The 24,873-nt window shown below is 38.3% G+C and overlaps 1 protein-coding gene across 11 annotated transcripts in view; it reads right to left on the reverse strand.

Annotated features, from left to right (window-relative positions):
- Window positions 1-790: 790 nt before the first annotated feature.
- The window catches only part of ANO4 (anoctamin 4), a 439,368-nt gene continuing 415,285 nt past the window's right edge, over window positions 791-24,873 (reverse strand). For 10 of the 11 annotated variants that reach the window (XM_070370271.1, XM_070370272.1, XM_070370273.1 and 7 more), the window contains 3 exons: window positions 6,628-6,733; window positions 5,260-5,466; window positions 791-1,549 (listed from right to left, as the gene is read on the reverse strand). In XM_070370271.1, coding sequence (XP_070226372.1) covers window positions 5,275-5,466; window positions 6,628-6,733 — 298 coding nt within the window. In that variant the 3' untranslated portion in view covers window positions 791-1,549; window positions 5,260-5,274. The remainder of the gene's footprint in view (window positions 1,550-5,259; window positions 5,467-6,627; window positions 6,734-24,873) is intronic. The other variant, XM_070370269.1, reaches the window with a different exon arrangement.

Genomic DNA, 24,873 nt, shown 5'->3' on the forward strand with positions numbered 1-24,873 from the left:
TGGATCCAACCAATAGCAGATACTAGAGTACTATATTGTATATTTATTGAAAAAAAATCTGCTTATAAATGAACCCTCACAGTTTAAACCTGTGGTGTTGAAGGTTAACTGCATTTCACTCCCAGCAACAGCAGGTCAGAAGGAATACTAAAAAGATAAAACTACTAAATGGCTGAAGTTCTAGCCTGCCCAAAGCCACGCTGACCAACTGTCCCCATCTAAGGGAACATTTAAGGATCTTGGGACTCCATCAGCTCAGGATTCCACAGCCAGAATGAGACAATGTTGATGGATGAGGTGCACTCCCATTTCCCTGACTGGCACAGCAAGGTGATATAATAATTCAAGGTCAGGTTCTGCAATCTCTGGAAGAAGAGTAATTATAACAACAAGCATTGCTTAGAAGTGCACTCCTCAACCTGCCCCTCATGGCCCATCCAGACAGTCCCTTTGCTAGGATTAGCAGAGCATACTAGCGGGCAGGATAATCAAAAGCATTGTGTGTATCACTGGTTGTATTCCATATTTCCTCCACAAAGTATGTCGGTGGCATTTTATGTCCTCTTCTGAGTAATTTCTAATTAGTCAGCTGGGTACCCTAAGAAGGCAGCATCAAGAAAGATAGAAAAGGGGCCTTAGGAAGAAAAATGCAGTCTCTCTGAAGGATGAAGTCATTTTTCAGGAGTGTTTGGGAGTGACAGACTGTCTTTAAAGATGACACTATGATTCTTCTTATTCTGTGAGAAGAAACGACAACAAAATTTCAGAAGACCCAGCTAAAAATATTCCATGTGCATAAATTTATTTTAAATTTTATTGCATCACATTATACAAGCATTAAACATGGCTTCACGTTGATGACTATTTAAATGTGAAAATCTGTCATTCATGTCAGTACCTTTTGGCTATTTACAATTAAGGAAGTTCTATGTACTTTATATATCTCTGTATTTGTATGTACATATGTAAGAATATATGACTATACATATGTACACACAGAAATACATCTATGGCCATACACATAGCTATAGATATGTCATATATAATAATCTCCTCAGAAAGATCTGAAATTAAAAAAAGAAAAAGTTGTAAACAGGGTCTTGTTTGTGTTGTTTGATGACACGGAATTAGGACCATATGATGACATTCTAGGAATGTGTCCAGGTGTCCGAATACCCTTTTTAGCCCAGTGTCTGTAAAATTCACATGGGTTAGAATGCAAAAAAGATAGCAAACAGGCTGAAAAACAGGCCCAGTATACAAGTTCCCCTTGTTTTTAAAAACTTGAGAATGTAACTGCCCATGATGTGCATGCTTGCTTGGTCAAGAATGGTCTGTGGATAGATAGCATTTGTGTGCTGGGCTGCAATGTGACTTCACAGCAGCGTGGTTTCCCAGGCAGTCCTTTCAGGGTGCTGACCCCTCTGCTGCTGCCGACCTCGGCGACATGCACTGCGGTTGCATTATAGTCATTCACTTGAATGTGCTTTTGCACAGCCGGGAGAAGTAAACAAGTATTCAGGTCCTAGGCCTGGAAATGAACGATTATCTGGAAAAAAAGGAGAAAGTATTAAGATTCTAAGTAGACATGATGGCTGAAAGGACAGAATGTGCAATGGTCTATACTTGTTAGCATGAAATCAAAGATATTCAAGGAATCTATAATCCTGAACGAAGTCAGGTAGGGTATAAACATTACTGTGCCCACTTTACAGATGAACAGATGGAGGCACAGTCTGGAGGAAGGTGGCTTCCTGCCAACTGTTGGGAAAATAGAGACAAAGACTACGCTTTTAAGAAAAATTGAGAAATGGCCTCTTTGGGGAGAAAGCAAATCAAATGATGAGGCCAGAAGGAACTCCCATCTCCCAAGCGTGAAGGGCCCTGCAGTGCAGAGTTGTCTTGGGGTGTGAGGTGGGGATAATGCACAGCAGCACCTTGGTCTCTGGGCCCTGGAACAGTTCTCTTCCCTAATGTCTGCCTCCTACTCCAACTCAAGATGTCTGGATGGTCAGCCTTTCTCCTCTGAGAGCTGACCAGAGCCAGAGAAATGGTGGTCAAAATGGTGCGTGGGCCAGGGGGTTGGAGCAAATTATAGAATCCCAGAAGGTTAAAGCCAGATAGGCTTTTAAAGGATTGTTTAATCCAACTCCTTTTTCCTTGCAAATGTGGAAACTGAATCCACAGGAATTCTCCAACTCAGGCCAGACAGAGAATGGAAAAGCCAGATCTGCAATCCACGGGACTAGAACACGGTGCTCAGCCACAGTGCAAATCCCATATAGTATTCTAGAGCACTTTGTTTTGTACATGTCTCACGTATTTGGCCTTATTTGAGCTGTATATTAGTTCCACCAAATAAGCAGACTCAGAAAAATGTAATTTTCCTGAACTCACATAGCCAAATGACAGCTGGGGAAAATGGCAAAATTACTAAGTAGCAAAACATCTCTTGCCTTTAGTGAAGTCAAGGGCTACTCTTGGAATTGAGGGCAGAACCAGTGTTCAGCATCTATGTTGCTGTTATTCAGTTGCTCAGTTTTGTCCGACTCTTTGTGACCCCTTGGACCGCAGCACGCCAGGCTTGTCCTTTACCGTCTCCTAGAGCTTGCTTGAACTCATGTCTATTGAGTTGGTGATGCCATCCAACCATCTCGCCCTCTGTTGTTCCCCTTTGCCTCCTGCCTTCAATCTTTCCCAGCATCAGAGTCTTTTCTAATGAGTCAGTTCTTCGCACCAGGTGGCCAAAGTATTGGAGCTTCAGCATCAGTCCTTCCAATGAATATTCAGGACTGATTTCCTTTAGGATTGACTGGTTTGATCTCCTTGTAGTCCAAGGGACTCTCAAGAGTCTTCTCCAACACCACAGTTCAAAAGCATCAGTTCTTCAGCACTTAGCTTTCTTTATGGTCCAACTCTCACATCCATACATGACTACTGGAAAAATCATAGCTTTGACTAGATGGACCTTTGTTGGCAAAGTAATGTCTCTGCTTTTTAATATGCTGTCTTGGTTGGTCATAGCTTTTCTTCCAAGGAGCAGTCCTCTATTAATTTCATGGCTGTGGTCACTGCCCACAGTGATTTTGGAGCCCCCCAAAATAAGTCACCTTTTCCACTCCTGTGGCCACTGCTGAGTTTTCCAAATTTGCTGGCATATTGAATGTAGCACTTTAATAGAATCATCTTTTAGGATTTGAAATAGCTCAGCTGGAATTCCATCATCTCCACTAGCTTTGTTCATAGCAATGCTTCCTAAGGCCCATTTGACTTCACATTCCAGAATGTCTGGCTCTAGGTGAGTGATCACACCATCGTGATTATGTGGGTCGTGAAGATCTTTTTTGCATAGTTCTTCTGTGTATTCTTGCCACCTCTTCTTAATAACTTCTGCTTTTGTTAGGTCCATACCATTTCTGTCCTTTATTGTACCCATCTTTGCATGAAATGTTCCTTTGGTATCTCTAATTTTCTTGAGATCTCTGGTCTTTCCCATTCTGTTGTTTCCCTCTATTTCTCTGCATTGTTCACTGAGGAAGGCTTTTTTTTTTTTTTTTTTTTAATCTCTCCTTGCTATTCTTTGGAACTCTGCATTCGGATGGGTATATCTTTCCTTTTCTCCTTTGCCTTTTGCATCTCTTCTTTTCTCAGCTATTTGTAAGGCCTCCTCAGACAGCCATTTTGCCTTTCTTTTTCTTGGGGGTGGTTCTGAGCACCATCAGCATCCATGTACCTCTACTACCCTGTGGCCTGGGGCTAGGGGCATTCCCCCAGGCCCACTGTCACACCTGACTCACAATGAACTCCTGGACTACTAGTACAGATCTGCATTGACAGAACTTTACTAATTCAACAACAAACATTCTGCAGATATCGGCTATATTTTTACCTATGTGAAAAATAAAAAAACATACTTTTTCCTGTTTATTTCATTTTTCTTTTGGAAGCCAAATTTTCAAGGTTAGTCTCCAAACAAGTGGAGAGAGAAAGGAAGGCAAAACAAATGCTGCAACATTAGCTTCACAGAGTATCAGAACTGAGGGCTCATCTTATCATTGAAGAAATTGAGCCCAGCAAAGCAAAGTGACTTTTCCAAGGACACACAGATAGTAATTGCCTTGCCAGAAAGGTAAGATATGTGGGAACATCATGGAACTTTCTTAAGTGTAATGCACCTGACCTTTAAAAATGCACATTTAACTAATAAAGTCTTTATTGAATTTTTTACAATATTGATTTTTTTTTATATTTTATTTTTTTGGCCACAATTTGTGTGGGATTTTAGCTCCCTGAAAAGGAATGGAACCTGCATTCCTTGCATTGGCAGGTGAAAGTTTTAACCACTGGACTGCCAGGGAAGCCCCTAAATGTGAATTTATTTAATAGGTGCTGTGTGCTTAACACTGCACTGACAGTTGGAAGAATTGATTACAAGCCATAGGGACTTTCCTAAAGATGCTTACAATTGTGCTGGGGAAGCCTAATAACTGTTTGAAAATCACAAATTAATATCAATATCTGTCAATACATGTGGTACTGATGCAGTAACCAGAGATATTTATCAGGAGTGAGTCTCTGTGGGCTGATGAATCTGGGGAAACCTTTTTAGAAGGTGTGGCGTGACATGGGTCAACCTGGGAAGAAATGATGCTTGGGTGATGGAGGGGAGGCCATTGTGGGTGAGATGAAAAGGTGATTTAATATCCCCAGGGTAATCTGCCCCTTCTTTCTGATGAAAGAGAACAGCCAGACTGGAGTGGATGTGGTACTGGGGCAAGGTTATTTTGGGGGACACATAGGCCAACTTGTGAAGATCTTGGCTGCCAGGCCAGAGTGTGACACGGAGGCAGGGAAGAGCTGCAGGAGTTGTGTGCAAAGGGAGATTCGGTTAAATTAGCAATTAAAGTAAGAAACAAGCTGGTCTTGGAAGCTTCTAAAGTATTATTTACTACTGGGCTTCCCTAGTGGCTCAGTTGGTAAAGAACCTGCCTGCAATGCAGGCAGGTTTTGATCCCTGGGTCAGGAAGATCCCCTGGAGAAGGAAATGGGAATCCACTCCAATACTCGTGCCTGGAGAATTCCATGGGCAGAGGAGCCTGGCTGGCGTGGTCAGTGGGATCACAAAGAGTTGGACATGACTGTGCAACTAACTTTAAAGGATTTATTTTCATCCCTATCAAGAGAACAATTGCAAGCTGTGTTTCAAGGAGTTAAAAGTGCCCCTCCCATCCAAGGAGAGATTTCAGAGCATGAACATACCTCTCACCGACCTGGTCACGGCCACTCATTGTGGTGTGCTTTTCCATTTTTCTTCCTCTCCTTTCGTTCCTTCTGGAGACGCTCCAGTTCTGCTTCATACATCATCTCCTGAATCAAGTACTTCTCTCTTCTCATTCGATCCCTTAGATCTTTTGGGAGGTCTGGGATCAGATATGAAATGAGGTGCTTTATACAAAACACGAGGTGCTAAAAACACAGGGGAGAATACAGCAGAGTCAGGTCTACTGTGCAGCCTGAACTGAAAGAGCTCTGGGAGCTGGTCAAGACCAGGGATGTGGAGCCTTTGGAGTTTCTGGAAAGTGGGATGAAGCCAGGAGAGGTGTGTGTGAGGAGAGAAAGTCACAGGGTAGGCGAGGACTGAATCTGGTGGGATGGCACCACATAGGAAATGAGGATTCGGGAAGGAAGGTGGAGAAGCAATGGCCAGAGACTGCAAACAAGAGCCAGAAGAAAGTACCATGGAACCACAAGGCCAGATCTGAATCCCAGCTCCATTTTTAGCACTGAAGATGGTTTACCTGAGGATAAGTCACTCTGAACCTCAATTCCTCCACCCACAAAATGGGTGTCATTATGATAATTGTAAGAAAATATTTTAAAAGGCTCCACAGATGACAAAATACTTTATTGTGGTGGTCTGGCACCAAACCTGCAGTATCTCTGAGGTATGCCTGTATAGGAATTTTCAGTCTGAGCCAAGAGGCAGCCTTCACTTGCATTAATCTGGCTTTAATATATGTAATGAGAGATGAAATTTCCATTTTGGGATACAGTTATGGGAATGCAAACTATTTTTAGTACAATTTTCTTAAAGACTAGGAGAAAATAGATGATGTAATTTTATTGACACATAATACAGGCATAATCTTCTAGGTAGATTACACTTTATAAGTTCATAAGTAATGTTATGATGATGCACAACCAGAGGCTGCCACTTGTAACAGTCATTTCAGTGTTTTCTAAACACTGTCCCTGAACATCAGAAGCATCTTGGAGGACTGTGAAAAGCAAATTGCAGGCATGGTGTATCAGAATCTCTGGGCGTGGGGATGGAAAAATGGCAATTTTCCTGAATTTTAAGAACCACAGCCATAGAATATTAAACTTAGGACCAAAGATTCCTGACTTATACATTAACAATCAACAGTGGACTTTCAAATATTTCTCAGAAAATTCAAGTACTTTAATTAAAGAGAAGAAAATGAGAAAAAGATTGCACAGTATTACTTATCCTGCTTCTAGACAATACATAATCACATTGAAAGTTCTTGTAACTTATATTCATCTGCTACTTCTATTTGCTTCATTAGGTCAAAGGAAATCAAGGAACTGGGTGAGAAAAGTTACCTCGAACACAATGATAAAAGCCAGTCGGGCTGCTAGGACGTGCCAGAACTGTAGTGTGTAGCCGTAGGGCACCAGTGAATGAGGAGGGTCACGGTAGTCTCGGTATCTATAAACATACAGGAGAATCTTACATTCCAAATTATCATTTTCCTGCCTCCCAAATCTCTTCTCCCTACTATGTAACCCTCATTCATGGGAGACAAGTATACAAAGTTTCTGTATATGAGACATGTGTGGTTTTGCATCTCTTCTTCTGGTGAAAGACTCTCTCTCCTTCTCTGGGGAATCATCCCTGTGGGCTGGGCAGGGTTTGCCTCTTCGGTGATCCGAGCTCAGAAGATGAATCAGACCCGGTCAGTGAAACTCATTACCGGGTCTTCTGCTAAGAATGATCACTTAGTGAATTATTACTAACTCCACAGAAAGTAAAAGCCTGGGGCTTCTGGTGGGTGTCACAGATGCGTGTGAAGCCAGCCTGCCTGAGAATGCAGTCAAATAACAGAGCAGAGCCAGCACAAAGGCAGTCTCTTGCTGATGCTGCTGGAGGGTTGGAATCTAGTCGTTAATAATGTTAATATCATTAACAACCTCCTGGTCACCTGAACCAATGGATTTCTGTTTAAATCAGTTTATACTGGATTTCTGTCACTTGCCACTAGAGTCCTTCCTAATATATATATGCTCCACCTGTAACTTGTGAGTCATCAACTTCCATGAATATTATGAACTAAGTACCAAGTCTTATCCTAGGAACGTAAATCCTTGTGACTACATTTTATCCTTTACTATTCATTAGTACTATTACATGGGAAAACTAAGAAGGGACTGTCATCGCCTTAGTGTTTTCATGTGTTTTGAATGTTCTTTTCATTAGCTTCAGAAATGTGAAAAGATCTAGAAATATTGGTTATTACAACAGGTCTGCTGTGTAGACATACCAGATTTCCTTTATCTGAATAAAAATTATGATTGCCTAGGTTCTTCTATAGGGCTTCCCTGGTGGCTCAGAGGTTAAAGCGTCCGCCTGCAATGTGGGAGACCTGGGTTTGATCTCTGGGTTGGGAAGATCCCTTGGAGAAGGAAATGGCAACCCACTCCAGTATTCTTGCCTGGAAAATCCCATGGATGGAGGAGCCTGGTAGGCTGCAGTCCATGGGTTCGCAAAGAGTTGGACACGACTGAGTGACTTCACTTTCTTCTAAGACAGTACCTAACTTAAGGTTGGCACTAATTTGTATATGGAGGACATAGGGCACTTCCTATGCAGAGCATCCTTGAAAAGTATCAGACTATAAAAATCTGCTGCTGCTGCTAAGTCGCTTCAGTTGTGTCAGACTCTGTGCAACCTCATAGACAGCAGCCCACCAGGCTCCCCCGTCCCTAAGAGCTGTGACTATTACAATAATCAATACAACCATCTTAATTATTATTAGTGTCTATGGAATGTTAATAGTATTGTACTATGATTATTTTGCCAATAAAGTGATATTTTTGATGAGTACTTGCTACTGAAATTAAGAATGAATCTGTTTTTCTCTGACAGCTTCACTAAGCATTATACCCTCCCTGTTGCAGCAAATGGTGAAATTTCATTATTTTTTATGGCTGAGTAATATTTCATTGTGTGTGTGTATGTACACATGTATCTATCTAATTGCATATCACATATTCATCCATCTGTTGATGGATGCTCAGGTTGATTCTATATTTTGGCTATTATAGATAATGCTACTATGAACATTGAGGTGTGTATATATTTTTTGCCTCTTTATATTTATTTTTTTAAATGTTTAATTGGAGGATAATTGCTTTACAATGTTGTATTGGTTTCTACATATATCTTTTCTAATTAGTGTTTTCATTTTCTTTGGATATATATCCATCTGTTTAGTGAAGTAAGTCAGAGAAAAATACCGTATGTTTTCTTTTACATGTGCAATATAAGAAATAAATGTAACAAAAACAGACTCATATATACAGATAACAAACTAGTGGTTACTAACAGGGAGAGGGCTGTGCGGAGGGCCAAGATAGGGGAAGGGGATTAAGAGGTACAACGAGTAAGTATAAAATAAATAAGACACAAAGATGTAATATATAGCACAGGAAATATAACCAGTATTTTATAATAATTTTAAATAGAGGATAATCTACAAATATCAAATCATTGTGTTGTACACCTGAAAATAATAAAACACTGTAAATCGCTATACTGCAGAAAAATTAATGAGTCTGTTAGTGCCTTGAAACTTGATTCTCTCTGTGATGGTGAGGATTCGGTAAGATTAAATAATCTGTTACAGCCATAGGTCCAATAACAATGCCTGGAATTTTAGGAAGAATAATTTTATTTAAGATTAAAAGTTTGTGTAGACTATGTAACTTCCTTTTACTTTTTTGCAGAGCACAGCTAGTCAAGAACACAAAATTGTGTTTTCTTCAATTAAGACAACGAATGTAGTTCCTTTGTTCATCTTTAGCTACACATATTTCAAATATAGTCCAAGTCAACAATCTAGAAGAAAAATGGCAGTGTGCTTTTTATTATGAAGTGAAATCTCTCAGTCGTGTCCGACTCTTTGCGACCCGTGGACTGTAGCCCACCAAGCTCCTCTGTCCATGGGATTCTCCAGGCAAGAATACTGGAGTGGGTTGCCATTTCCTTCTCCAGGGGATCTTCCCGACCCAGGGATCGAACCCAGGTCTCCCACATTGCAGGCAGATGCTTTAACCTCTGCGCCACCAGGGAACATACTTAATTATTAGACAAAAGTATATATAAGAGGAGTGAGCCTATATTGTTTCAAGAGTCACCTTCATTGACCCCTTAAACTTTTCCCACAATAGGGTTCACTAGAAAAGGAAGTTCTTTTCAGGACCCACTCGTCTCTTTCCTATTTATGCCTCTTCTCTGCTCTTGTCTTTTGCCCTTTGTTTTGCCTGCTCTATTGTAGCTTCTCAGACCTTGTTTGAGTTTTCATTTAAAGAATTTTGACAAATCTCTTCTTCCCCAGATACCTTCTAAACTTGCTGAGTAGAAAACCATGGCTTTTCCTTGATTTCTGTGGACCATTTTCCTTGACTATTTCCATAAAATACAATTCAGATGTATCATTGTTTTAAGATGTATTTATTTATTTTACTTTCTGGCTGCTCTGGGTCTTTATGCTGCATCTCTCTCGCTGCGGAGAGTGGAGGCTACTCTTCCTTGTCGTGCATGGCCTTCTCGTGGCGGCGGCTTCCCTTGTTGTGGAGCACAGGCTCTAGGCAGGCTTAGTAGTTGCGGCTCAGGGGCTCTAGAGCACAATCTTGGTTGTGGCGCATGGGCTTAGTTGCTCCACAGCATGTGGGATCTTCTCATACTAGGGATCATTCCCTATGTCCCTTGCACTGCAAGGCAGATTCTTAACCACTGGACCACCAGGGAAGCCCCATATGTATCTTATTAAGTCCTGCTATAAATTCATAGCAAATAAATGAATTCCTTCACTCAGCATAGCTGAATAAATTAGGGACATGTCAAATATAAACAGCCATTAAATATAAGTATGAAAATTAGAATAATAAAATACTTTTCCTGACCCAACGAGAATAGATTATCAAACACAATGACTATTTGTAAATTCATAAAAGATAAAAGGTTTTGGGGCTTCCCTGGTGGCTCAGATGGTAAAGAATCTCCCTGCAGTGTAGGAGACCTGGATTTGATCCCTGGGTCAGGAAGATCCCCTGAAGAAGGGAATGGCAACCCACTCCAGTATTCTTGCCTAGAGAATCCCATTGACAGAGGAGCTTAATGGGCTAGCACCTGGTATATTCTAGCACAAGTTTATTCATTCCCATTTTTTTGAACTATGAATATAAAAACATACATATGTTTAAAAGATTTTAGGTTGGTTGGTTTAGTTGCTAAGTTGTGTCCAACTCTTGTGACCCCAAGGACTGTAGCCTGCCTGGCTCTTTTGTCCATGGGATTGTCTAGGCAAGAATACTGGGTGGGTTGCCTTCTCTAGGAGATCTTCCTAACTCAGGTATTGAACCGCAGTCTCCTGCATTGCAGGCAGATTTTTGGCCAACTGAGCTACAAGGGAAGCAAAAGATTTTAGGTGGTGGTTTTAAATGTTAATTTATGTTTTTTCAAAATTAAAAAAATTAATTTTATTTACTATATGCTTTTTCATATTTAGAAAACACAAACTCATGGCTATGGTGAATTGGCAACATTTTAGAAAATTTCTATGCAGGATTCAAGTTGTTGAGAATGTGCATCTGTTTATTCAGACTGTGAGTCATATATGCCCATTTGTGATAGATCACAGAGTTCTGCTAACCTGTACCCAGAGGAACACAACATGTCTGTGTGGCCACTTAGGTTCTAAGAACAAGAATCAGAAGCTGTGAAATTCTTAGGAAGTTCGTTTTCAGAAGCAGCAGATTTCTGGCTTCCAACTCTCTTAAGCCATTGTACCATAAAGTCAAGTTTCTCTCTAGAAATTTCTTCTTGCTACCCTAAGGGAATTAAAACTCAGTGGTAGCAAGCAGTTGGTCATCTTCTTCGCTGCCTTCAACTGTCTCCAGAATTACGTACTAGAGAGTATACTAGAACCATGCTCGGGGTTTGCCTGACTAAATGATGCATAAAGCATCTCTGGACATGAGCTTTCCCTTTCAACAAACTTAGGGTCTGTGTCACCCTGCACTAAAATTTTGGACTCACTCTTTTCTTCTATGAGCTTGTGAATGACTATAAGTGGAGCTCTCAGTTCACACTCCAGCACCTACCCCTGATCTCCTTGCTTTTTCCACTTGACAGATGTTTTGGAGAGGGCTGTGCTCAGATGTCATTTGTGTCCCATATATTTGTCTTTGATGCAAAGTCTAATATTTCTTTTGCAAAATGGTTGGCTACATGTTCTCTGGCACTTGTATCAATACAAAGAAAATACTTCCTTGCCCTTCTGTAGAAACAGCCAGGAAACCAAACCTCAAACTAATAAATCAGTGTCACTTTTATGATCTTTTAGCCTAGTACCTTCCAAGACATTAAACAGTCCGGTAATGTTAACATGTGAAGGAATTTTCCCAAGTGAGTCAGAATTTTCCTTTTGAAAGTAAAGCTTTAAGTTTCTTGGTTTCAACTTTACACATAGGAAAGGCAGGATGTTCCCTTTTAAGTTAGCATATTCTCTAAAGTTGCTTTTATTTCACAAGAAATGGATGGTTGGCTTGCAAATATTATTTTTCTAGCACCAGGTGTATTCTAGAACTAGTTAATTCATTCCCAATTTTTTGTGAACTGTGAAAATAAAAACATACGTATGTTTAAAAGAATGATAAGTGAAACTCATCCAAGTTAAAACAGTGTGGTCAGTGTCTTACTGTCAACGCCAGACACCCGGAGAGGAGACAACTGTTGCAATTTTCTGTTTTTCTATATAATTATGCTACTCATGCAAGTGTTCATAAATACAGCAGTGCTTAGTTTTATCTACTTTGAATTCTGTGCCTCAAAATGCCTGTCAATGACAGACACCCCAAGAGGTGACAACTGTTGCAATTTTCTGCTTTCCTATATAATTATACTACTCATTCAAATGTTCCTAAATACAGCAGTGCTTAGTTTTATCTGCTTTGAATTCTATATAAATGGAATCATACTGTATGTTTTATTTTGTGATTAAATCTTTATTACATAACTTAAGTTTTGAGTTTTCAATTCTATTCCATTTTCTATTCAGATGTTAACACACTGACATAATTACTATAATTTTATACTGTGTCTAATGCAAGGTAAATCGCCACTTTGTTATTCTTCAAAAATATCTTGACTGTTCTTCATTCTCTGCATTTCTTTATAACATTATTTTTGCCCTCAGATGCAGAGAATTGGCCTAATTATGATTCTTAAGTTTTTATAACTAATTTGTCCATTCATGTTCTTCATTTCTCTAATTTTTATGTTTATGTATTTAATACTGTAATAACACAATCAATGCTCATAAATCCTCCATGCAACCTAAGAATTAAAACATTACTGGCAACTTTTATCTACCTCTGGGCTTCTCCTTCATCTCATCTCCTTGCTTCCCTTATCCTGAACTTCATTTTTATCATTAACATGCATTTTTGTAGGGTATATGTATATTCATTTGTCTGAATGATACTGTTCAGTTCAGTTTGTTTTGAATTCTCTAGAAAATATGCTATCCTGTATGTAGTCTTCTGAGACTTTCTTTTTTCTCACCATTGTGCTACTAAGATTTATCTGTGCTGTTGCATGTGGCCATTGCTGTTATAGCAAACTGTAGTATGAATATTGTTGTTGTCTTATGTAGTATGTGTTTAGATTTATATTCACAAGCTGGTAATTTCTCTATTTTCTTTCATATTCCCTAAGCATCAAAGTTTTGAAAAATAAAGCTTAAGTCTACCCAGTTCAGCAAATGCCCTTTGGGTAAAAGTTGGTTGCAGTGCTCTGCATAGCACTCTGGGTTCTGCTTTTATTTATGTATTTATTTTCCAGTGATGAGACTTTTTAAGATCTACTTCCTCTGCAACTTTATTATTAATATTATTAATTTTTGGCTGCACTGGGTCTTCATAGCAGTGCACAAGCTTTTTCTAGTTGCAGTAGGATCAGACCCACATCCCCTGTACTGGATGGTAGATTCTCAACTGTTGGACCACTAGAAAAGTCCCTGCAACTTTTTAAAATTGAAGTATAGTTGATTGACCATATCATGTTAGCTTCAGATGTAGAGTACATGTAGAGCATCATGTTAGTTTCAGATGGAGAGCACAGAGATTCAGAAAATACACACACACACACATATATAAATATCAGATTTTGTAATAATACTTACAGGTTTTATGAAATATTGAATATATATGGTTCCCTGTGCTATACTGCTACTGCTGCTAAGTCACTTCAGTCGTGTCCGACTCTGTGCGACCCCATAGACGGCAGCCCACCAGGCTCCCCCATCCCTGGGATTGTCCAGGCAAGGACACTGGAGTGGGTTGCCATTTCCTTCTCCAATGCATGAAAGTGAAAAGTGAAAGTGAAGTCACTCAGTTGTGTCTGACTCTTAGCGACCCCATGGACTGCAGTCTTCCAGGCTCCTCTGTCTGTGGGATTTTCCAGGCGAGAGTGCTGGACTGAGGTGCCATTGCCTTCTCCCCTGTTCTATACGGTGGGTCCTTATTGATTATCTATTTTATATATAATAGTGTGTATATGTTAATTTCATCCTAATTTATCCCTTGCTCAGTCTTTCTCTTTTGATAAGCATAAGTTTGTTTTTTATGCCTATGAATCTGTTTTGGACATAAATTCATTTGTATCTTTAAGATTTCACATATAAGCAACATCATATGATATTTGTCTTTGGCATAGTTTATTTAGTATTATAAGCTCTAGGTCCACCCATGTTGTTGCAAATGGTATTATTTCATTCTTTTCATGGTTGAGTAATATTCGATTGTATATATTACATCTTTTTTTATCCATTTCCCTGTTGATGGACATTTAGGTTGCTTCCATGTCTTGGCTACTGTAAATAGTGCTGCAGTGAACACTGGGGTGCAGGTAGCTTTTCTAATTATGGTTTTCCCTGGATATATGCCCAGGAGTGGGATTGTAGGATCATAAGTAACTCTATTTTTAGTTTTTTAAGGAACCTCTATACTGTTCTATACATTGGCCATGCCAGTTTACATTCCAACCAACAGCTTGTGTTATTTGTAGACATTTTGATGATGACCATTCTGACCAGTGTGAGGCAATACCTCCTTTTAGTTTTGATTTGCATTTCTCTAATAATTAGTAATGCTGAGCATTTTTTCATGTGCCTTTGGCCATTTGTATCTCTTCTTTGGAGAAATGTCTATATCTTCTGTCCATTTTTTTTTTGGATTGTTTTTTGTTGTTGTTGTAGCATTGTATAAGCTGTTTGTATATTTTGGATATTAAACCAACGTCAGTAGAATCATTTACAAATATTCTCCCATTCTGTAGATTGTCTTTTCATTTTGTTGATGGTCTCCTTTGCTGTACAAAAGCTTTTAATTTAATTAGGTCCCATTTGTTTATTTTTATTTCCATTACTGTAGAAGATGGATCCAAAAAGATATTGTGGTGATTTATGTTAAAGAGAGTGCTGGTCTCATATTATATTACAGTCTCATATTTCCCTCTACAAGTTTTATAGTAACCAGTCTTAGATTTAGGTCTTTAACCTTGAGTTTATTTTTGTATATGCTGTTAGAGAATGTTCTAATTTCATTCTTTTACATGTAGCTTTTCCGTTTTCCCAGCACTACTTATAGAAGAGACTGTCTTTTCTCCATTGTATATTTTGGCCACCTTTGTTGTAGACTAATTGAATACAAATATGTGGGTTTATTTTGGGGCTTTCTATTCTGTTCCATCTATCTATATTTCTATTTTTGTGCCAGTACCATATTGTTTTGATTACTCTTGCTTTGTAATATAGTCTAAAGTCAAGGAGCCTGATTCCTGCAGCTCTGTTTTTCTTAAGGTTGCTATTGCTATTTAGCGTCTTTTGTGTTTCCATATAAAATAACATTTTTTTTTGTTCTATCTGTGTGAAAAATGTCATTGGTAATTTGATAGAGATTTCACTGAAACTGTAGATTGCCTTGAGTCATTAAGGAAAAAAATTAAGGAAACAATCCCATTTATTATTGCATCAAAAATTATAAATAAGCCTACCTAATGGAATAAACCTACCTAATGAGGCAAAAGACCTGTACTCCAAAAACTGTAAGATACTTATGAAAGAAGTCAAAAATGACACAAAGAGATGGGAAGGTATACCATGTTCTTGGATTGGAAGAATCAGTGTTGTTAAAATGATTATACCACCTAAGGCAATCTTAGCAATTTTCAAATATATAATACAGTATTATTAACTATAGTCATCATACTGTGCATTACATCCCAAGAATTAACTTACTTTATAATGCATTTTGCCCATGCCACCCCAAGCCTTTGGTAGCTACCAGTCTGATCTCTGAATCTATGAGTTCAGATTTTTATTTAGATTCTATATATAAGTGAGATTATATGGTATTTGTCTTTTTCTGTCTAACATATTTCACTTTAGCATAATACCCTCAAAATCATCCATGCTGTCACAATAGGATTTCTTCCTATTTTATGTTTGAATAACATTCCATTGTATAAACACACCACATTTTCTTTATACGTGTATATCAGTCAGTAGGCACTTCAGATTTTTTCTATGTCTTGGCTATTGTAGATAATGCTACAGTAAATATGGGGGTGCAGACTATTTTTTGAGTTAGGGATTTGTTTCCTTTGGATAAATATCCAGTAGTGGAATTGCTGAATCATATGGTAGTTCAATTTTTAACTTTTTGAGGAACCTCCATACTAGTGCCGTCTGTGTGTGTGTGTGTGTGTGTGTGTGCATGCATGCATGCGTGCGTGCACGTGTGTGTGCATGTGTGTGTGTGTTAGCTGCTCAGTCGTTTCCGACTCTTTGCGACCCCATATACTCTGCCAGGCTCCTCTGTCCATGGAATTCTCCAGGGAAGAATACTGGCTGCTGCTGCTAAGTCACTTCAGTCGTGTCTGACTCTGTGTGACCCCGTAGACGGCAGCCCACCTGGCTCCCCCGTCCCTGGGATTCTCCGGGCAAGAACACTGGAGTGGGTTGCCATTTCCTTCTCCAGTGCATGAAAGGGAAAACGGAAAGTGAAGTCACTCAGTTGTGTCCGACTCTTTGTGACCCCATGGACTGCAGCCTATCAGGCTCCTCCGTCCATGGGATTTTCCTGGCAAGAGTACTGGAGTGGGGTGCCATCGCCTTCTCCGAATACTGGAGTGGGTTGCTATTTCCTTCTCCAATACTAGTGCCATAGTGGCTGCCTGTATTTACATTCACCTCAACAGTGAATGGGGGTTCCCTTTTCTTCACATCCTTTGCAACATTTGTTATTCTTTGGCTTTTTTGATAATAGCCATTCTAACAGGTGTGAACTGCTATTTCATTGTGTTTTGACTTGCATTTCCTTGATGATTAGTGACACTGAGTATCTTTTTATGTGCCTCTTGACTTATCTTTATGACTTCTTTGGAAAACTGTCTGTTCAGATCCTTTGCCCATTTTTAAAAATAAAATTTTCCCCCACCATTGAATTATATGAGTTCTCTATATATTTAGGATATTAACCTCTAATCAGAAAAACTATTTGCAAATATTTTCTTCTGTTCAGTAGATGGCCTTTTCATTTTGTTAATGATTTCCTTTGCTGTGCAGGTTGATATAGTCCCATTGTATATTTTTGCTTTTGTTGCTTTGTTTTTGGTGTCAGATTTGAAATCATCACCAAAATTGTTGTCAAGTTGCTTACTGCCTATGTTTTCTTTTAGAACTTTTATGGTTTCAAGTCTTAAATTAAAATTTTTAATCGATTTTGACTTAAATTTTATGTATGGTGTCAGACAGTGGTCCAGTTTAATTTTCTGCATGAGGCTGTCTCGTTTTCCCAACACCAGAAAGGAAGAATCTATCCTTTCTCCATTGTATATTCTTCACCTCCTTTGTCATAAATTGGCTATATTTGTGTGGGTTTATTTCTGGGCTCTTGATTCTGTTCTGCTGATCTATGTGTCTGTTTTCATGTCAGCTAATAGTACTAATTACTGTGACTGTGACTGTTTTGATTATTATTTCTTTGTAATATAATTTGAAATAAGGAAGAGAGATGTAATATACTTTGAAATAAGGAAGAGAGATGTTTCAGCCTTTTCTTCTTTCTTAGGGTTACTTTGGGTATTCTGGGTCTTTTGTTCAGTTCAGTTCAGTCATTCAGTTGTGTCCGACTCTTTGCACCCCCATGAACCGCAGCACGTCAGGCCTCCCTATCCACACAGATTTTAAGATTATTCTACTCCTGTGAAAAATGCCATTGGGATTTTGATAAGGATTGTACTGAATCTGTATATTGCCTTGGGTAGTATGGACATTTTAACAATATTAATTCCTATAATCCATAAGTATGAAGCATTTTTAAAAACGTGTGTTTTCAGTTTATTCTATCAGTGTCTTACATCTTTTCAGTGTACAGGTCTTTCATTTCCTTGGTTAAATTTATTCCTAGACATTATTTTTGATGTAATTGTAAATGGGATTGTTTTCTTAATTTCTATTTCTGACAACTTGTTGTTAGTGTATAGAATTATTTGTATACTGATTTTATATCATGCAACTTTACTGAACTTATTAGTTCAAAACAGTGTTTTGATTTTCTATATAGAATATCATGTCATCTCCAAAGAGTGACCATTTTACCTTTTCCTTCTTGATTTGGATGCCTTTTATTTATTTTCTTTTTTAGCCTAGAACTTCCAATATTAGGTTGCAAAAAGGTGGTGAGAGCCTCCTCGTTTTGTTGCTGATTTTAGAGGAAAAGCTTTCATTTCCGCTTCTCACCTTTGAGTGTGACATTAGCTATGGGTTTGTCATATATGGCCATGATTATGTTGAAGTGCATGTAGTCACTCTATAACCACTTTTTTTTTTTTTTTTATAACCACTTTGTTGAGAGATTTTTTTTATCATAATTGATGTTAAATTTTGTCAAATTTTTTTCTGCATTTTTGAGATGATTGATTTTTATGCTTTATTTTTTCAGTGTGGTATATCACATTGATTTGCATATGTTGAGCCACCCTTGCAATCCTAGGATAAATCCCATTTGCTTATGGTGTATGAGCCTTTTAATATATTGTTGAATTTGGTTTGCTAGTATTTTGTTGAGAATTTCTGCATTTATATTCATCAGTAACACTGGCCTGTAATTTCTTGCAGTGTCTTGTTTGTGTCTTGTGGTGCCCTTGTCCCAGTGATGCTGACAACATAAAATGACTTTGGAGCATTCCCTCCTCTGCTGTTTTTTGAAAGAGTTTGAGAAAAATTGGTATTAATAGAATATTAGTAGACTTTGACTAATAGTAGAATTTATTTTACTATTTAGAAGAATTCATAGTGAAGCCATCTGCTTCTGGACTTTTGTTTGTTAGGAGGTTTTTGATTACTGATTCAGTCTCTTTATTAGTAGTACTCAGTTCAGATTTTCCTTCTTCCTGGTTCAGTCTTGGTAGGTTGTATGTTTCTAGGAATTTTTCCATCTTTTCTAGGTTGTCAAATTTGTTGACATATAATTGTTCTTAATAGTCTCTTAGGATCATTAGTATTTCTATGGTATCAGTTGTAATCTCTCTTCTTGATTTCTGGTTTTATTTGAGTCCTCTTTGTTTTTTGGTGAGTCTAGTTAAAGGTTTATTGAGTTTGCTCATTGTTAAAAGAATCAGCTCTTAGTTTTATCTTTTTAGTTTTATTTCCACTCTGAACTTTATGTCCTTCCTTCTATTAACTCTGGACTTTGTTCTAGTTCCTTGAGATGTAAAGTTATGCTGTTTGAGACCTTTCTTGTTTCCTAAGGTAGGCATTGATTACTGTCACCTTGCCTCTTAGAACTGCATTTGCTGCATCCTGTGTTTTGGTATGTTGTATTTTTCATTTTCAAATGTCTCAAGGTAATTTTTCATTTCTCTTTTGATTGTTTTGAACCTTGGTTGTTCTGTAGCATGTTGTTTAGTTTCCACATATTTGTAAATTTTCCAGTTTTCTTTCTGTAATTGAGATTTCTTGCTTCATTTCATACCATTATGGTCAGAAAAGATGCCTAATATGATTTCAGTCTTCTAAATTTATTGAGACTTGTGACATAACAGGATCTATCCTGGAGAATGTTCCATGTGGACTTGGGAGGATGTAAATTCTGTTGCTTTTAATGGAATGTTCTGTACTCATCTGTTAAGTCCTTTTGTCTAAAGTCCTTTAAGACCAATGTTTATTGATTTGTTGCTGGTGGTGGTTTGTTTGGATGATCTACTGTGGTATAAAAGTCCCCTAGTATTATTGTACTGCTGTTCATTTCTTCCTTTAGGTATGTCAATATTTGTTTTATATAGTTAGGTGCTCCTGTGTTGGGAAATATATTCTCTTGTTGGGTTGACCCCTTTATCATTATGTAATGACATTCTTTTGTTATTTTGTTTTAAAGTCTATTTTATCTGATGTAAGTATAGATCTCCAACTTTCATTAGATTTCCATTTTCACAAAATATATTTTTTCCATCCCTTCATGTTTGAGTTGTGTTTTTGCATCTGAAATGAGTCTTTGTAGGCAGCATACAGATATCTTACTTTCTTCTTCCATTCAGCCACTCTATGTCTTTTGACTGGAGAATTTAATTCACTTACACTGAAAATAGTTATTGATAGGTATGTACTTATTTCCATTTTGTTTCTTCTTTTCTGGCTGTCGTGTAGTTCTCTTTGTTCCTTTCCCTTTCTCTTTCTTTCTTCCTTTTGGGTTTGACTTTCTTCAGTGTTATCGTTAGAGTCTACTATCTTTTGTGTTGTACTATAGGTTTCTGCTTTGTGGTTAGCATAAGGCACACATATAACAGCTTGTATTTATAACAGTCAATTTTAAGTTGACTGCAACCTAAGTCTGAATGTTTTCTAAAGTGCTACATTTTTAGCATTCTAAAGCTCCCCTTACCAAGTTTTATGTTTCTAATGTGAAAATTCACATTTTTATTATCTTGTGTATCCCTTAACTAATTATTGTAGTTATAGTCATTTTTTGGACTTTTTTCTTGTAACTCATACTAACTTTATAACTGATTATTCCACTACATTTTCTATATATTGAACTTTACCAGGGAGTTTTACAGTTTCATGTGTTTTCTTGTCACTAATTGTGAACTTTTGTTAGGGCTTCCAAAACTATATTGAACAGAAGTAGTGAGAGTGGACATCCTTGTCTTATTTCTGGTCAGAGAGGAAAGGCTTTGAGTTTTTCACCATTGAGTATGTTGTTAGCTGTAACTTTGTCATCAGTTCAGTTGCTCAGTAGTGTCCGACTCTGTGACCCCATGGACTGCAGCCCCAACAGGCTTCCCTGTCCATCACCATCTCCCAGAGCCTACTCGAATTCATGTCCATCATGTTGGTGATGCCATTCAACCATCTCATCCTCTGTCATTCCCTTCTCCTCCCACCTTCAATCTTTCCCAGCATCAGGGTCTTTTCAAATGAGTCGGTTCTTTGCATCAGGTGGCCACAGTATTGGAATTTCAGCTTCAGCATCAGTCCTTCCAATGAATACTCAAGACTGATTTCCTTTAGGATGGACTGGTTGGATCTCTTTGCAGTCCAAGGGACTCTCAAGAGTCTTCTCCAACACCACAGTTCAAAAGCATCAATTCATTAGTGTTCAGCTTGATTTATAGTCCAACTCTCACATCCATACACGACTACTGGAAAAACCATAGCTTTGACTAGACGGACCTTTGTCAGTAAAGTAATGTCTCTGCTTTTTAATATGCTGTCTAGGTTGGTCATAGCTTTTCTTCCAAGGAGCATCTTTTAATTTCATGGCTACAGTCACCATCTGCAGTGATTTTAGAGTCCAAGAAAATAAAGTCTGTCACTGTTTCCATTGTTTCCCCATCTATTTGCCATAAAGTGATGGGACTAGATGCCATTATCTTAGTTTTCTGAATGTTGAGCTTTAAGCCAACTTTTTCACTCTCCTCTTTCACTTTCATCAAGAGGCTCTTTAGTTCTTCGCTTTCTGCCATAAGGGTGGTGTCATCTGTGTATCTGAGGTTATTGATATTTCTCCCAGCAATCTTGATTCCAGGTTGTGCTTCATCCAAGCCCGGCATTTTGCATGATGTACTCTGCATATAAATTAAATAAGTAAGGTGCCATATACAGCCTTGATGTACTCCTTTCCCAATTTGGAACCAATCTGTTTTTCCATGTCCAGTTATAACTGTTGCTTCTTGACCTGCATACAGATTTCTCAGGAGGCAGGTCAGGTGGTCTGGTATTCACATCTCTTTTAGAATTACACACAGTTTTTTGTGATCCACAGTCAAAGACTTTGGCATAGTCAATATAGCAGACGTAGATGTTTTTCTGAAACTCTCTTGCTTTTTTGGTGATCCAGTGAATGCTGACACTTTGATCTCTGGTTTCTCTGCCTTTTCCAAATCCAGCTTGAACATCTGGAAGTTCTTGGTTCATGTAATGTTGAGCCTGGCTTGGAGATTTTGAGCATTACTTTGCTAACATGTGAGATGAGTGCAACTGTGTGGTAGTTTAAACATTCTTTGGCATTGCCTTTCTTTGGGATTGGAATGAAAACTGACCTTTTCCAGTCCTGTGGCCACTGCTGAGTTTTCCAACCTTGATGGCATATTGAGTGCAGCACATTCACAGCATCATCTTTTAGGATTTGAAATAGCTCAGCTGGAATTCCATCACCTCCACTAGCTTTGTTTGTAGTGGTGCTTCCTAAGGGCCACTTGACTTCGCACTCCAGGATATCAGGCTCTAGCTGAGTGATCACACCATTGTGGTTATCTGGGTCATGAAGATCTTTTTTGTATAGTTCTTCTGTGTCACATATGGCCTTTATTATGTTGAAGTATGTCCCCTCTGGGCCTTCCAGGTGGCGCTGGTGGTAAAGAACATGCTTGCCAATGCAGGAGATGTAATAAACATGGGTTTGATCCCTGGGTTCCCCTGGAGGGGGCAAGGCAATGCACTTCAGTATTCTTGCTTGGAGAGTCCATGGACAGACCAGCCTGGCAGGCTATAGTCCATAGGTCACAAAGAGTCAGATACAACTGAAGCAACTTGCTGTGCATGTACACATGTCTGCTCTATGCCCATGTTCTGGAGAGTTTTTTTTTTTTTTAATCATAAATGGTGTTAAACTTTGTCAAAAGCTTTTTCTGAAACTATTGGGATGACCATATGGTTTTTATTCTCCAATATATGATGTTATATACCACACTGATTGTGCCAGTATTGAAAAATCCTTGTATTTCTGGGGTAAATTTTAATTGATCATAGTGTATAACCCTTTTAATGTATTGTTCGATTCAGTTTGCTAGTATTTTGTTTTAGGATTTTTGCATCTATGTTTATCAGTGATATTGGCCTGTAATTTTCTTTGGTATCTTTATCTGGTTTTTATATCAGGGTGATGATGGCTTCATAGAATGAGTTTGGAAGTGCTCTTTCTTTTGCAATTTTTTGGAACAGTTTCAGAAGGGTAGTGTTTACTCTTCTCTAAATATCTGATAGAATTTGCCTGTGAAGCAGTCTGGCCCCAGACTGTGGTTTATTCAGTTCAGTTCAGTCTCTCAGGCATGTCTGACTCTTTGTGACCCCATAGACTGCAGCACACCAGGCTTCCCTGTCCATCACCAGCTCCCGGAGCTTGCTCAAACTCATTCGATTTGTTGGGAGTTTTGAAATCACAGTTTCCATTTCAGTGTTTGTGATTGGTATGTTTGTATTTTCTATTTTCTCCTGGGAAGATTATAGTTTCTAAGAATTTGTCCATTTCTTGTAGGTTGTCCACTTTATTGGCATATAGTTGCTTATAGTAGTCTCTTCTGATCCTTTGTATTTCTGTCATGTCCATCATAATTTCTCCTTCTTAATTTCTTATTTTATCAAGCCCTCTCCCTTTTTTTCTTGCTGAGTCTGGTTAAAGATTTATGAATTTTGTTTGCCTTTTCAAAGAATCAGATTTTAGTTTCGTTGATCTTTTCTATTTTCTTTGTCTCTATTTCATTTATTTCTGCTCTGATCTTTATGATTTCTTTCCTTTTACTAACTTTGGGAATTTGTTTGTTCTTCTTTCTCTAGTTGCTTTAGGTGTAAGATTCGGTTGTTTGAGATTCTTGTTTCCTGAGGTAAGACTGCATTGCTGTAACTTCCTTCTTAGAACTGCTTTTGCTGCATCCCATAGGTTTTGGATCATCATGCTTTTGTTTTGTCTCTATTTTTTCAATTTTATCTTTGATTTCTTCAGTGATGCATTGGTGGTATAAGAGCATATTGTTTAACCTCCACGTGTTTGTGTTCTTTTAGTTTTTTTCTTGTGGCTGATAGATAATCTCATAATCAGAGAAGATGGTTGATATGATTTCAGTTTTCTTAAATTTACCAAGGCTTGCCTTGTGGCCCAGCATGTGGTCAAATTGGAGAATGCTCCATGTGCACTTGAGAATGTGTGTTCTGCTGCTTTTGGATGGAATGCTCTATAAATATAAATAAGTCTATCTGGTCTAATTTGTCATTTAAGGCCTGTGTTTCCTTATTGATTTTTTATATGGATGATCTGTCCATTGATGAAAGTGGGGTGTTAAAGTCCCCCATTATTATTGTGTTACTGTTGATTTCTCCTTTTATGGCTGTTAGTATTTGCCTTATATATTGAGGTGCTCCTTTGTTGAGTGCATATGTACTTACAATTGTTATATTTTCTTCTTGGGTTGGTCTCTTGATCATTATGTAGTTCTCTTCTTTTGTCTCCTGTAACAGTCTTTAAAGTCCATTTTGTCTGATATGAGTGGTGCTACTCCAACTTTCCTTTGACTTCCACTTGCATGGAATACCTTTTTCTATCCTCTCGCTTTCAGTTTGTCTGTGTCCCTAGATCTGAAGTGGGTCTTATGTGTGTGTGTGTGCACGTGCACTCAGTCGTGTCTGACTCTCTGCAGCCCTGTGGACTACAGCCTGTCAGGCTCCTCTGTTCATGGGATTTCCCAGGCAAGGATACTGGAGTGGGCTGCCATTTCCTTCTCCAGGGGATCTTCCCAACCCAGGGATCGAAACTGCATCTCTTGTGTCTCCTGTGTTTGCGGGTGGGTTCTTTATCAACTGAGCTGCCTGGTAGACAACATATATATGGGCCTTGTTTTTTGCATCCATTCATCCAGTCTGTGTCTTTTGATTGCAGTATTTAATCTGTTTCTGTTTCAGGTAATTATCAATATGTATGTTCTTGCCATTTTGTTAATTGTTTTGGATTTATTTTTGTAATTCATTTTTCTTCCTCTTGTTCTCCTGTGATTTGATGACTATCTTTAGAGTTGTGTTTGGATTCCTTTTTCTTTATTTGTGTGTATCTATTGTAGATTTTCAGTTTGTGGTTCCCATGAGGTTTTGATATGGCAATCTATATATGTACACACACATACTTATAAAAGATTAAGTTGCTGGTTTCTTAATTTCACATGCATTTCCAGTGTCCTGCATTTGTGCTCACCTTTTATCAAGATTGCTGGTTTTGATATCATATTTGTGTATGGGA

This window comes from Bos mutus, chromosome 5 (assembly GCF_027580195.1).
Source record: "Bos mutus isolate GX-2022 chromosome 5, NWIPB_WYAK_1.1, whole genome shotgun sequence".
Taxonomy (NCBI): domain Eukaryota; kingdom Metazoa; phylum Chordata; class Mammalia; order Artiodactyla; family Bovidae; genus Bos; species Bos mutus.